At 42.9% G+C, this 15,636-nt stretch overlaps 1 protein-coding gene across 4 annotated transcripts in view; it reads right to left on the bottom strand.

Moving 5' to 3' along the window:
• LOC147710628 (F-box only protein 6-like) overlaps positions 1-15,636 on the bottom strand; it is a 208,027-nt gene that overhangs the window by 85,368 nt on the left and 107,023 nt on the right. For all 4 annotated transcript variants that reach the window (XM_086921306.1, XM_086921305.1, XM_086921304.1 and 1 more), the window contains one exon: positions 11,930-12,056. In XM_086921306.1, the coding sequence (XP_086777432.1) occupies positions 11,930-12,056 (127 nt within the window). The remainder of the gene's footprint in view (positions 1-11,929; positions 12,057-15,636) is intronic.

The following is a 15,636-nucleotide window of genomic DNA, read 5'->3' as shown; positions in this document are numbered from 1 at the left end:
GTATTGGTAATAGTAGCCATTTCTAATCAAGAAGGACTGGTTTGGAGATAACTTTAGACATGACCTTCGTCGCCCTAAGCCAAAACCCCTGGGTTGCTGGGCAAGCACAGAGTATATGCAAGAAGGTGGCCTCCTGATGACATCTCCTGAGGCATAGCGGTGTCACAGCCCTACCTATCTTATGCAGGAGAGTCCTCGCGTAGTATATTATGTGTAGGAGCTTAAGCTGGACCAGATGGCTATTTCCCGTGGGCTCTGAAGGGCCTCCAACTGGTCGTCATCATCATCATCCATATCCCCCAGATCTTCTGTCTAGTCCCTGTGTAAGGGCCTAGTAAGTCAGGGGGATTAACACTGTCAATTTAGACAACAGGTTACTAGGTACAAGTGGCCGTTATTATTTGAGGATGATCTTGGCTTGGAGGATGATGTTATGTTAAAATGTTAAAATATTTGTAAAGCGCATGACTGCCACAGCAACAGGGCGTCCCAGTGCTAGTCTCACAATGAGCTTCAGCTGGAGAAAAAGACAGAGGATTGGGCCAAGAATAACCAGGTTTTCACGGCCCTTCTAAATGACCAGTGATTCTGGATGGTCCTGATGGACACAGGAAGAGCGTCCCTAAGGGGAGGAAGCTTTGGCGCAGAGGGAGCGCCCTCCTGCTCTTGCTCTTCTGACACGAGGGCCACAAGCCAAATAGCGATTAGCTGAGCACAGATCCCGCTGGGGCACATACCAGTGGAGCAAATTGGATAGAATGGAGGGCGTCTGGGAAGTGAAGAATCTATGTGCATTACATAGAGCCTTGAAGTGAATTCTTTTATCCCCAGGGAGCCAATGCAGCCTGTGGATAAAGCAGAAAACCGACCAGGACTTAGGAATTGCAAATAGTAGCCATGCCGCCACATTTTGGTCCAGCTGAAGTCTTTTAGTCACTGTATTATTTGAGCCTAGATACATAGTATTGCAGTAGTCCACCCTAGAGAGTGTAGTAGATGGATAATAACCTTGCGTACACGAGAATAAAAAAACAGAAGAATGGGTTTTAGCCCTCGTAGAACAAACACCCAACACCGATTTCGCCCGAGCTTCAAATGTCAGGGACTTGTCAACCAAACACCCAGGTTTTTTTTACCTCTGCCTTAGGCTGGGGGGTAGCCCTAAAGAGGAGGGCAACCAGTTGTCACCGCATTGTTGAATATCTCTTCCCAGGATAAGGAATTTCTGATTTGCTGGAATTCAGATGAAGGCAGTTGGCCGCCATCCACTCTTTGACAGCCACCATGTCATCTTGGAATTTAGTCAGGTTTTGATCCACAGCCTTCTGACATTGCACATACAGCCCAGTATTCCATCAAAGCCTCCCAGTTGCCACTGGTGGACCAACTCCTACAAAGTGTGGCAACCGTGTTGGTATTTAGCGTGCTCCTTTGTGCATTTACACCTTTGTCTATTTTTGTGACTTTTACTAGTGCTCAAGAACAGGGATCCCAAGGCCACCAGTTTCATAATGGCATGCTTGGCGTTATCTTGTGGAAATCCAAGGCAGGGATAAGATTGCCCTTTTTTGGCCCAAATAGATTACCACAAAAGAAGAGGGTCCAGTCCTATTACATCTCCCAATTGGAAAAGTTACCGATGTACGACACAACTGGAGACACAATGAGGGAGATCCTGAATTTCATGAAGAGAGCAGAATTATCATAAAGAAAAACTTTACATCAGCACAGAGATTAATTTCACATTAAATATGGTTACTTAAGGCTTGTGAAATAAAAATACTTTGTTAAAAAGGTACATCCGATATTTTATAATTTCATCCTTAATAAACATGATAATGACCAAACTTCAAAGTAGACAAAGTGCTATTAGTGCAATGCATTCCGATCCTTTAAAATGCCAAATCTCCTTACTCTACTTTATAGAATTCAAGATCTCGTATTGCTAATAAACATTAAACATGTCATCTAGCCACAGAATAATATTCGACTTGGAGGGCAGAGTACAATATCACTCTTCCGACTAAAGTGCTGTGCATGTTCAGTAAAATGCAATGTTTTTGATAATTCAACAGTTATCATATTTATACAATCGGACTGTAGCCAGCTACTCGCGTACTACTTTATCCATATACTTCCAGACAACTGTGAATCTTTTTATCGCACCAACCCTTTTTGCATAGGCCCTCAGGTTGTAATTTCCTCTGAAGGCTGTCAATTTTCAATTTTATTTTATTTTGTTTTGGCTCTCAACGAGGGCCACATAAAATTCACAATAATAAAGAAAAAAAAACAAGTACATAAAAAAAAAAATGACATTCAATAACACATTTGAATACAAAATACCATACAATGACAAATCTACAACAGGAAGCAATGTCAAACATCTCCAGAAACATATTAATAAATAGCTAAAAAACCTTTAAAAAAATAAAAAATATAGAAACATAACATTTCATTAGGAGGCCAATAAAGTGATTGGAGGAAGCTGTTCAGAGTGGAGATGCCAAGACGGAGACAAATAGGTTTTAACCATCTGAGTCGCAATGTACGGAGCGCAGGGCAGATCAACAAAACATGCATGCGATCCTGGGTACTCAGGTTACATAAATTGCACATAGGAGAAGAACCGTACCATTTGGATAAAAGTAGATTTAAAGGTAATAGATCATAACGTAAAAGAAACCATAATCTACGGATACCATGCGGCAAATTCCATGTGACATAGGGTTGGGCCAACTTAATCGAATAAGAATTAAGGAGAAGGTCGACATCCCTTTTTTCATAGATTATGTTCTTATCTGACTGAAAACATAGTTCCCACGAGGCCTGTTTTAATAAGAGTTTTAACTGTAAGGGAGAATGTAAAAACAAGGTGTTTTCATCCAACTTTAGAAGAGTAACAGCTCTTCTAAAATTCCTTACAAGTTGTGAGAACTCTTTGAAATTACCCAGTAATTCATTTCTGAGGAGAGCTCTCATCGTCTCCAGTTCAGCTCTAGCCAGGCAGGCCACCCATCTTACTAGGGTACATAGTCCCTGTACCCAGCTGCTCCTGAGACCGAAATCAAGCCTACAAGCGGCCAAAGGGCACGCGGTATTTAGAGAAGATAGGGATCTTAAGAGTTTCCCTTCAATCTTATGGCAAAAGTCCCAATAATTCACCTCTATAAGTTCGATACCATATAGTATCGTAGCGGGAATTTTGGACCTATATACCTCCAGTAAACACGAAAAGTGCCTTTTTCCAGTGGCATGATAGAGGGAATTTAAACCTTTGCCATGGGCGAGGGCTTTGCGTGAACTATACTCAATATGAGGCCTCTCGCTCAAGTTAGTCGCAATAATTTCCCCAAGAAAGTATAAGATTTAACAACCTCCAGTTTTTGGCCGCCGATATACCATCCAAAGTTTTCAGATCGGCACTTCTTTTTCCCGGCTATGCACATAATTTTGCTTTTAGATATGTTAATCTTCATGCAATGAGCAAAAGCAAAAACATGGAGGGCTTGCAGCCAATTTGCAAGGCCTTTGGGAGTCAGATCTAAAATAAGGAAGTCATCGGCATACATCAAGCAAGATATTGGGGTCCCCCCAATCACTGGAGCAATACCCTCACTGACAGACAAGGCAACAGGCAGGTCTACAGTATACAAGGAAAACAAAAGAGGAGCCAATAGGCAGCCTTGTTTAAGGCCATTCAGAGAAGAAATTTGATGGGAGAGACCCCTTTCGCCCCCTTGCAAGACACTACACCAAGTCTCTGTATGGAGTGTACGAACAAGCTCCAATAGATAGGATGGAACACCAAGAGCTGCCAATTTTCTCCACAGCGTTCTATGGTCCACTTTATCGAACGCTGTGGAGAAATCAATAAAAGCCGCGTATACCACCCCCCCTCTCACCTGCACGTATTTATCAGTTACCACATGGAGGGTGGTGAGGTTGTCTAAAGTACCGTGCCCCCTACGGAAGCCAGTTTGTTCAAGTGGCAAGATATTGTTCTCCTCGACCCAGTCGGAAAGAAAATTTAAGAGACATTTCGCAAAAACCTTTCCGATAGAGTCGAGGAGGGCTATCAAACGATAATTACTGGGGCTGTCCCTAGTTCCCTTCTTAAAAAATAGGGACCAAAATACTTCCCCTCCAGGAGACAGGTACCGTTTTAGAAACAAAACAGGCTTTAAACAATGGGTACAGGATTTTACTCCACATTAAGGGTTCCTGCTTCAAGACCGTCATAGGGAGTTCATCGGGACCCATTGCACCAGAGGAGCGCATATTCTTTATGGCCATTTCAATTGCTTCCTCTGTGGGATAATTAATGAGTCCTTCAGGCGTTGCATCTAGGACAATATCTTCACCTGAAATACCATTCCCTGCATAGAGGTCCCGAATATAAGCGATCCATACCTCTTCAGCTATAGGGATGGGGCAAGGGCTTATTCTAGTACCACATCCCTTCCCAATTATTGACCAAAATTCTCTAATCCTACCATGAGCAACTGATTCCCCCAAGTTAATCCAAACTGTATCTTCCTTCTCCTTTTTTATTTTCGCCTTTAGTCTGCGTCTCTTTCTTTTTAATCTAGAGATTTCTTTTTCACGTTCCATAACTCTATCTAAATATTGCTCACTGATTAGTTTATTTATTTCTTTGTTCAGGATGCGTAGTATACTAGGCAAAACTACCCATTTTCTAGGACGGCTAGCCTTTTTTACATCTAAAATGATGTTTCTCATAAGTTTTTCAAAATTAACTATTTCTAAACCATGCCACTCATTTAATTCTAATAGAGTTTTACATAATATATCATGCACCCCGTTAATGGCAGTAGGATTCCAAAAACATCTTCCCGTGGAAGCATGAAAAGAAGCGTCACTGCCGTTAAGGGACCATGGCACAGTGGGCAGAGGTTTTAAAGTAATAGTTATCAGCATTATACTATGATCGCTCAGAGTTGTAGGAATTATCTTAAGATCCTGAATACAAGGAAACAAACCATAATCCGAAATTGCATAATCAAGGATGGAGGACCCAAAAGGTGACTTATGTGTAAATTCCGCAGGCACATCAGACGGGAATCTCCCATTTAATATAAGCCCCTCAACTGCCGCTAGTTCTTCTAGCAGAATCTTCCCTCTTTTATTAGTCACTATTTTATCTGGGAAGAGGGATTGGGGTACAAAATGCGCCTCTTCTTTGGGTTTATTTCTGAAAAGCTTCAGACTAGCATTGGAAATTTTACAGTTCAGATCTCCTACTAGGATAACTTCCGGAGGGGATGGTACATTTTTAATTTGGCCAATATATCGAAATACATGCTTCAATATAAGATTAAAACGCTCTTCTGGGGGAATATACACATTAATAATTACAACAGATGACTTTTTTAAATTACTGGGCAAATTTGCTATTGTTATAGCTTGAAAAAGGTTACTTGGGTCAATATAATGGGAGAATCTCCACTGCAGTTTATTTGATAATAGACAAGCAATTCCCCCCCTAGCGTGACCTTTCTTGGATGGAGCAGCTGGCACTTCCAGAACATAGAAATCCTTCAACACATCCAGCATATTAGTACACCATGTTTCCTGGATGCAGATCACATTTGCTCCCAGAGAGAATAAAAGGTCAAATTTCTCTGGGCTACTATGTATCCCTGCCGCGTTCCAAGAAATAATTTTCAATGGGGTGTTAAAGATGGTGAAACAATTTGAGGTTATCTGTGGTCTTAGTAGATAAAGCACTGTGCAGCCAATTCCACCGATTATTATCCTCTATTAAGGAGGAGTTCTGAGGCAGTGGAAGTGGCTTTACCTGGGAGACCGAACGTTTCCCTTTAGAGACCCAAATCTTCAGGTCTTTAAGTGGGGAAGGTACCCCATTTTGTTTATCACCCTTTAGTGTCATCCCATGGGGAGGGTGGGTATTACCAGAGCTAAAAATAGGGAGAACATCAATACCTGTACGTTGAAAATTCTCAGCTTGCTGTAATATCAAATTTACAATAATTTTGGAATAGAATTTGACCCTTATACATGAGACCCTGCCTCCACCTAACAAAGAGACTAGCTCAATGTCCCTAGATTGAATAGGGTGAAGACTTTCCATCTCGCTAAAACACTTAAGTAGCCATGCTCTGTTTAAGGGTAAGTCTGCATCAAATAAAGGTAAAAAGTCAATCACAAGAGTGTCCACATAAGCCTTTGAGTTTTTTGGCTGGAAAGAGGGAAGAGGGCGATCTCCAACCTCTGGTGCAAGAGAAAAAGAAGAGGCCAAAGGGTTAAGGGACCCGAGTTAATGTGAGTTAGAGGCCCTTGACACTATCGATGGAGAGGTACTCGGGACAGGACCATCCTTTTGCGGTAAATCTTCCGAAGTCGTTGGCGGACAAAATTCACTATCCACCTTTAAGGCCATAGAAGTTGGATCTGAGTCTGTTTCTTCATTCTCAGACAAGACTATAGAGTTTTGGAAGATTATCCGTTGTTGTCTTTTCTTCCTGTATTTTCGGATCGGTTTCCTTTTATTCCCTTTATTATTTCTGTGTTTTCCGTTTTTTACCTTTACTTCTTGTTTATCTTCAGATTGTTCTTTTTTATTTTCCGACATGAAAATTGGAAATAAATCTTGAACCACTTTAGAACCGGAGATAGATTTGTTTTCTTCCTCGATCTCAAGAACAGAGTTCTTGACACAATTGGGCACTGCGGTTAAAGGCAGGACTGTAGTATGAATTTCATGAACTATTGCTGCAGCCTTTATACCAGAATTCAATATGGGCGCGTTTATTTTCCCCTTTGGAGAGCTGGATTCGGCCTTGGAGGAGGGAACACTCCTCGTATCTGGTGTTTTTTGTAGCAATGTCTTCAGTATTTGAGTAACTGAGTCCAGAATACAATCCGAGCTGCCTACAAATTTCCCCAGGAGAAATAATATGGAGGCTAATAATTGTTCCAAAGCAATCAAAGATTCCGATATAGGTTTATCACTAGCTTCAGCTGGAGGACGGATACCAGAAAAATTAAGACCCGGACTCCTGGAAACATTTAACAGATCAGACATGTCCTGTCCGTTTAACGAAGGAGTACTACTATATAACATTAGCCCGGAGGGAGTAGCACCCCCAGAAGGCTTAATAGATTCTAGAGCCTCCAAACTAGCTGCATTTACATAGCGGCCGCAAAGTTCAAGATCAATAGATAACGGTGAGGAGTCCCCACCTAACCTGTCATTCAAAGAAAGAGCTTGAGGCATAAGTGGTTGATTCTCTAGCTTTCCTTCTGTTGCAAGAACGCAGGGCTTACTCTCCCCCTCCCCTTCAGGTTGCACAAGGCAGGAACTCACCACAGCTGCTGCTTGCGGTGGCGCGGTCAGCAAGGATGGGGACATAGAGTTAGTAACCATTTGTGTAGGATCCTCCTGAGCCGCAGAGAGGAGAGCTTCCTTTACAGCAGAATTAGACTTCTTATCCACAGGTTTATCCCATAACTCAAAGAGCTGGCATTGTCCCTTTAACGGGGGATTATTTACAGATTTATTTCGCGAGGGGTTGGTATCTGTTTTAGCACCAGATCTTCCCCCCACTAGTCTTCCCGAGCGAAGTTTTTTAGACATCTTCTGCAGACTTTTCCCACAGTTCGTTGTTTTACAAATAGTATACCTCCAGAAAGAGTGAACACAGAGTAGTACAATGTCTGTAAAAAATAAATAAAGCTCTGGAGATGCAGCAATAACTAACCAGTGGTAGATGTAAATGTAAATGTGTTGTATTTGTATAGCGCGAACAGTCACCCGTAAGTATCCCGGCGCTTGTACTCCTACCACAAGGGAACCCCTCCTGGCTTTTCCTTGTGAGGTGTCCACTCCTGGGCATCCCATGGTGAAACCAGGCATCCCTTGTGTATCGGGGGCCGTTGTGGAGACTAAGCAAGCTATTGCCCAGAGTTGCAGCGTGGGGCCCATGCTTAGATTCAGCACTGAGGCGAGAATATCCAGTCAGAGGAATTTAAGCCCGATCCCGCCGAGGCGGGAATCGAACCCTGGTCCCTGGCCAGCACTCTGCATCAAGGTCTGCCGCTCTAACTATTGAGCCACACTTCTCCAAGGAAGCAACTTATTAACTTCGCAGAGTGTTACTTCCTCTAGCAACCAGAAGTATATTGTATAAATAGTGAAAAGAACAATGAAAATAACCGGGCCCAGCCCAGCCTACCTCAGCCACTGAGGGCCACAGAGGGCCCGCCCTTTGCCCGGGCTTCGCCCGGCGTCCCGCGAGACGGGGGTGACGCCGTATTTCTGCGCCTCCTGGCGCGAAACTGACGCGGCCGGTGCCGCTAGGGCTGCTGGGGATGGTAGTGTGAAGCCCTTGCGCCGCGCTCCACTCGTTGGTTCTGCCCCAGCAGGTGAGGGTTCAGGGAGCGGGAGGCGGGCGGCTGAAGGCTGTCACTTAGGGTGGAAAAAACTTTCTCCCAGTACTGGGCCAACGCTGGGCAATTAAAACGAATATGACACCAGCCCCCTTGGTCCAGTTGCTGGCATCGGAAGCATCTATCCTCTTATTCTGGGTGCATTTTGTGGAGCGCTCTAGGAGTATAGTAAGCCATCCAGTGTGATAAAAATGACATTCTTTAAAAATTAGCTGCTCTTAATGCCTTGTTACCATAATGCGAGATCACCTGCCACTCTGCCTCTGAGAAAGTGAATTGTGTTTCAGTAATTTTATCTAGAAAACTCGATATTATGGTGGACCCCCTTTAGCTCCGTAAAAGCCTAGACTAATTTCCCACCCCCCTTAGCTTAGTTTTAAAAAGGGCAGCAAATAAGGACACTGTGGCGCGACTAGATGGAGGACAGTCATGTTTTATAAGTTGAATAATTTGAAGATACCCCCCCCAAAAAAAAACTTGCACGGCATTCCACACCTGGGAAACATCCTTTACAACGCAACTTTTACCACGCAGTGCCTTTACGACGCAACTTTTACAACGCCAACCATTACAACGCATTGCGCTGGGGGGCGCTCTAGGATAGGGAATAGGTTTAATTTACTATCCAACACCTTCCCTACTATCCACGGGGACTGGAGTTGGAATAGTAAATTAAACTATTCACTATCCAGCGCCCCAAAGCACTATGCATTTTAAAGGCATGCGTTGTAAAAACTGCGTTGTAAAGGCATGCGTGGTAAAAGCATGCGTTGTAACGTCATACATTCTCCACACCTAGCTTGTATATCCTGCCAATTTAAAAACCTCCCCCCTACTATAAAATGGCCAAGATCTTTAAAACCCTTACCTTCCCAGACCTTTATCTGACTATTCTGGATATACAGGCCCAGACCTTTGCATTCTGAAAGCTTCAAATATTCATATCCAGCAGTGTAGGTCTCCCTGGAGTAAAATGACCCAATACTCCTGTAGTGTCTTGTATCTAGTTTTCTTTGGGAGTTTAGCTGTTTTTCTAACAACCTAACAACTGGAATCTGAGACCCTGCTTCCCTCACCATTTTTTCCCAAAAAAACGTCCAGAGAACCCTTATAGTCTATCAAAAGACCCGTTATATTAAAAAAAAAAGCTTCATAATAAAAACAAACTTGGGGAAGTACCAGCCCCCTTTGGCTAATATCTATTTGAAGCACCGGGAGTTTTACCCTGGAAGCCTTCTTACTCCAAATAAACCGGCGAAAGATTGCCTCTAATTCTTTAAAATACGACATTTTGATTTTGATCGAGACATTTGTCAAAAGAAAAATCAGTAGTGGTAAAATCGACATTTTTATAAGAGCAATTCGGCTGATTAATGTAAGTGGGAGGAGAGTCCATCTACCTAGTAAATTCCTAATCTTGGTAAACATTAACCCAAAACTTAATTTAAAAATATCCCCATAGCGATTGGTAACATCCCCAACTACTGAACTGGGTCATGGGGGCACACTTGCCTTTGAAGATTGCATGGAAGAAATTGGCACCCAGAATTAAACAGCAAAATCTCAGTTTTGTCATGATTGAGTTTGTAGCCCCCAATTGATTCAAACTGTGCAAACTCTGCCGACGTGATTTAGATATTCTGCTCTTCAGGTATAAGTTAGAGAATAGTATCGTCTGCAAACAGTTTTAGTTTAGGCATACCTTCTATTGGTGCTTTTATCTCATGGTTATTCCTAATCGCGATGGATTCTATAAAGTAAATGGCAAAAGAGAAAAGGGCAGCGCTGACGGGTGCCTCCATTTATGTCGACCATCCCTACTGGGCAAGAATTTATAATAATCTGGATCCTGGGCCTCTTGATATAGGTTCCATAACATATCAAATATTATAACTGGGAACCCCATTCTTTTAAGAATATAAAAAAGCGCATCCCAGTTTACAAGATCAAATGCTTTTTCAGCATCGACCGTCAAAATTAATGCAGTGGGTTGGTTGATGTTAAAAAATCAAGTTATGGTGCTATGAACAGCACACACTTCTCTGACTGGCCCATAATCAGGGTCCAGGTGGTAACGGTCATACACTAGATAAGTCACACCAAGCCAAAAGTTAAAAGTCAAATAGGTAATCTCCAAATCACACAATGGAAATCATGTTATTTAATATAAAAACGATAGAGGCCCCATCAAGTTGTTAGCAGTCTTGTAAGATTTGCCTCCAGTGCCTCCATTAATTTTCTGTGAAGGTTGAGAATTATTTCATTACTGCTTCAATGATCCCCTCCCAGGAGAGCTAACAAAAAGAAATACTATGTGAATTATTCGCCTTGCCATACATACGCCTGAATTTTTTTTATAGATGATGTGAAATGCAGCATTAAAGTCATTATTGCCTCTGGATCTTGCCATAAAATCTAGAATGCAGCTGTAAAATACCTTCTTAACCTTAATTTTCTGGCACATTTAACCAACTTTTCAGTCTCTACACTGACTCCCTGTGCCTCAATATATCACTTTCAAGAAAAGCTCATAGCTCATCGGGACACTCACTGCTCTGCACCTCTTTTCCTTCAGCACACATCTGTACCTGACACCAAGCTAGAGCGCTTCAGTCTAGATTAGCTTAACTCTTGCCCATCCACTCATTCAAAAAAAATCATGCACTAATGGAAACTGCTCTGGTCAAATGGTCAAGATCCGACACTTAACTCCTTCTAGAATACGAAAAATGTACATCCATCACAATCTCCATAATGCATTAAAAACTCTGCTCTTACCACTAACAAGCATCACTCCTACATGAATGAGTAAGTATCCGCATGTGGGACTGCACTTAGTCTCACAATTTCCTCAACACCCCATGCTCATATGTAGTAATGCCTCTAATCCAAGTTTAGAGCATATCCCCAAATCTCACACTTCACCCAGGGCTTTCCATGCAGGTCTAACTATAACCTGCACCATGTTAAACCAAGCACTCAAAAAGTGAACCAAAGAACCAGATGAACATCGGTGTTGCCCCGCAATTTGGTTAGGGATCTTAAGCACTATATAAATGCTGCAATACAATGGAATACCAATACTCTTAATTTAACAATATTAAAATATTTCATTTGCCAATTTTGAAGATCTCCCTACCGTCATACTTTTTATCCTAAATGAGGTGGCCTTCACTGATGGAGTTCAACCACATGAATCTATATTAGCCAATTAAATATTTCTAAATTCTAGCAAGGTGTGACATCTACATGGATGTAGAATGTTGTCCGTCTGACATACATGGAGACACCTTTGATCGTTTGGAAATGAGATTTTGTGGTCTTAAGTTACATATGGAGCAGCAGGTAACATGAAAAACAGTCATGCACGCTTCACATCTAGAAATATTCAAATTTTGTTCACTGAAATGGACCACTAATATGTATAGCAGTGTAACCTGCCTTTACACTTGATCTCCCTTTCACTATCCCAAAGCTGTCATAGGTTCCACTTTACCCGAATGAAGTAACAAAATATTTCCGGATGCTGGGCTGAGGAAACGGTTGACCATGACCACCAGGGAGGTCCTCAATTTTCCACTCATCACCTTCATTTGAATCAACTATCCAGGAATCAAAATTTTCTAGGAACAAAGAGAACAAAGGTTATTAAAGTGAGTCTTTCAACTTCGACATAACTAATGCATCAAATATCCCTCAGTCAAATGGAGGTAATTTTTGTTTGGGATTTGGAAAGAATGTGTCTGTAGCTCATCAACGTGAACGTGTAGAGAGTTCTTTGTATTCACTTGCCCACTTTCAAGCTGGCACCTCAATTTCATTAGGTAAGTGTCACAGGCCTGCTGCGAGGTTTACCTTCAGCTGTGACAGATCTTGATGGACCATGATTTAAGATCTGCCCAATCTCTGGTGTTCACTGCTGCAAAATGTTTTGGACACAACACTTCAAGTAAACCACAACGTCCATCTTGATTTAGTGAATGTCTAGGTACTTACACAGACTCTTGTTCAAAGGCCCTTTTGTGCCTACAAAAGTGATGCACCATACATGCTCTAAGGAACCTCACATTTAACCTTTGGTAACGTCCTCTGGAACTTAATGATAGGCCTCACCAAACCAAATCAGTCATTGAATCAATAAGTGACATAGGTGATTGCTACAATACATTACCAGGAAATTGCATTGGGGCTGATGAAGCTCTATAATAGTATCATGGCCAGTTGTGTGAGGTGATTTGGCTCGATATGTTACTTTGACTTCTACCAAATCTATGATTACAGCACAAGAATGCCTTCAAACAAAGGATATTTACGTATGAGAAGAAATGTTTCCAATGTGGCATTTGTCCATCATAGCCTCAGTGGATCATAGATTTGAGAATAAGTGGAACCAGGTGCAGAAGTCCAAGTGATAATCAACGAGGCCCACAGTATCATACTGAAGACTATCATGATGCTAATTCGACTCACTCTTTCAGTCAGAGAACAGTGAGTAAGAAGATGTAGCACCAATCTGCCACTAACCCGCCTGTTGCAAGTCTCAGAAATTGAACATCTCAATTAGATTTCACTATATATTTCTATTTACAACTTTTGCTTACATTCTGTAGATGCACAATGTCTGCCAAAATCAGACATGGCTATTGAGAAGGTTTGGATGAAATAAAAAACAGCAAACTAACAACTCATTAATGTAGGCCATTAGGATAAACTGATTTTTTTTTATCATCATCAATCATCAAAGCTTTATTTCGATATACAGAATATCATAAAAGCACTTAGAAATATAAAACCACAATTCATATACATTAAATTTTTTAAAAAGTACATTACAATAAAACCATTCATATTTCAATAAATAGTTAAAAACATATTAAACATTAGCAGCTTTGTGGGTTATATTTTTTTAAAAATCCAACTAATGCTATGGTCATCTAGTAGCATTCGATCTAATCAGCCAAGCCCAGCTCAGAAATTTGGCCACCCCACACACTAAGGTTGTACTAGTGTCAGCCTTAAGTATTCTGAGTGCAGAGGAATGATCCCTGGTTCCAAGCAGTAAACACACTGATTTTAGCCATTTCTGTCTGGGTTTTGCATAGGCTGGGCATACAAAGAAGTCATGAGGGATGTTTTCAGTGACACCTTCACAGATTGGGCAGTCAGGTGGGGTTTGATGGAGGGGCTTCCACTTACACGTATAATCACGGAGGGGGAAGTTTCCCAACCTAAACTGGATAAAAAGGGATCTGTCTCTTGGTTTCTTAATAAAATCCAGGTAAGGCTCCAAACGAGGCTTTAATTTATGCTGCATAAATGCCTCTGTCAGCCTGCCTTGGTTTGGGTCCCTTAATTATTTTTCATCAACCCACTTCCAGTAGGCTTGTTTAGTATCATCCTTGGAAAGAGAAACCTCAGGCTCCCAATCGGTTGGCATGCCAGATTCAAGCAAGAGCTTCTGCTATCCAACAGCGCCGACATCCTAGCATCACCGAAAAAACGTCAAAGCAAACCAGGCAACAAGAAGACATCATGGTTCAACGATGATCTTAAGAAGTCCAAGAAACTCTGCCGCTCCCTTGAGAAGGCCTGGAAAAAAGACCCAACCACCAGCACCAAGGAAGCCTTCAAAAACGCCACCCGCATACACCACCAACTAATCCGAAAGGCCAAAAAAAACAGCATTCAAGGATCGACTAGACAACAACGCCCACAACAGCAAGGAACTTTTCAACATCGTCAAGGAATTTACCAATCCCTCGGCCAACTCCAACGACATCACCCCCTCTCAAGCCCTCTGCGACTCCCTGGCTTTATTCTTCCACAACAAAACTGCAGACATCCACAACAGCTCCGACAACCAACCCGGAGACCAACTCACCCAACCATATGCTGAACATCCTCCCCCCTTGAACACCCTTAACGACTGGAACCCAATCTCCACTGAGGACACCATCCGCCTGATGAACTCCATCCACTCAGGATCCCCCACAGACCCATGTCCTCACCACATCTTCAACAAAGCAAACTCCGTCATAGCACCGCACCTCTGAGACGTCATCAACTGCTCTTCAACTCCGCCACCTTCCCGGAAAGCTGGAAACACGCTGAACTCACCGCCCTTCTAAAAAAACCCACAGCGGACCCCACCGAACTCAAAAATTACCGCCCCATCTCGCTCCTTCCTTTCCCGGCCAAAGTCATCGAGAAAGCTGTCAACAACCAGCTCGCCGCCTTCCTCGAAGCCAACAAATCCCTCGACTCCTCACAGTCTGGCTTCCGAGCAAAACACAGCACTGAGACCGCCCTCATCGCAGCAACAGACGACATTCGAACTCTACTGGACAATGGAGACACAGTCGCCCTCATCCTCCTCGACCTCTCTGCAGCCTTCGACACAGTCTGCCACAGCACCCTTTTACAACGCCTCAGAAACATCGGAATACAAGGAAAAGCACTTGAATGGATCACCTCGTTCCTCACCGGAAGAACCCAGAGAGTCCGCCTCCCACCATTCAAGTCCGAGGCCACTGAAGTCATTTGTGGCGTACCACAAGGATCCTCACTCAGTCCAACCCTCTTCAACGTATACATGAGCCCCCTCGCGGCCATCGCCCGCCAACACAACCTCAACATCATCTCTTACGCGGATGACACTCAACTGATCCTCTCTCTCACCAATGACCCCAGCACCGCCAAAACTAACCTACACGAAGGGATGAAAGAAGTTGCCGAATGGATGAAACACAGCCGTCTGAAACTGAACTCAGATAAAACAGAAGTCCTCATCTTAGGTACATCCCCCTCTGCATGGGACGACTCTTGGTGGCCGGAAGCCCTTGGAAAAGCACCCATCCCGACAGACCACGCACGGAACCTAGGCGTTATCCTGGATTCTTCACTTTCAATGAACAGACAAGTCAGCGCCGTCTCCACATCCTGCTTCAACATTCTCCGCATGCTCAAAAAAACATTTCGCTGGATCCCCACCGAAACCAGAAAAACAGTCACCCATGCTCTGGTCACGAGCCGACTGAACTACGGAAACACCCTCTACGCAGGTACTACCGCTAAACTCCAGAAAAAACTCCAACGAATCCAAAACGCCTCAGCCAGGATCATATTGGACATCCCGCGTAACGAACACATCTCTGGTCACCTGAAAAACCTCCACTGGCTACCCGTCAATAAGAGGATCACTTT

Source organism: Lissotriton vulgaris, chromosome 5 (assembly GCF_964263255.1).
Source record: "Lissotriton vulgaris chromosome 5, aLisVul1.2, whole genome shotgun sequence".
Lineage (NCBI taxonomy): Eukaryota > Metazoa > Chordata > Amphibia > Caudata > Salamandridae > Lissotriton > Lissotriton vulgaris.
This window is presented reverse-complemented; position numbering and strand designations above follow the sequence as displayed.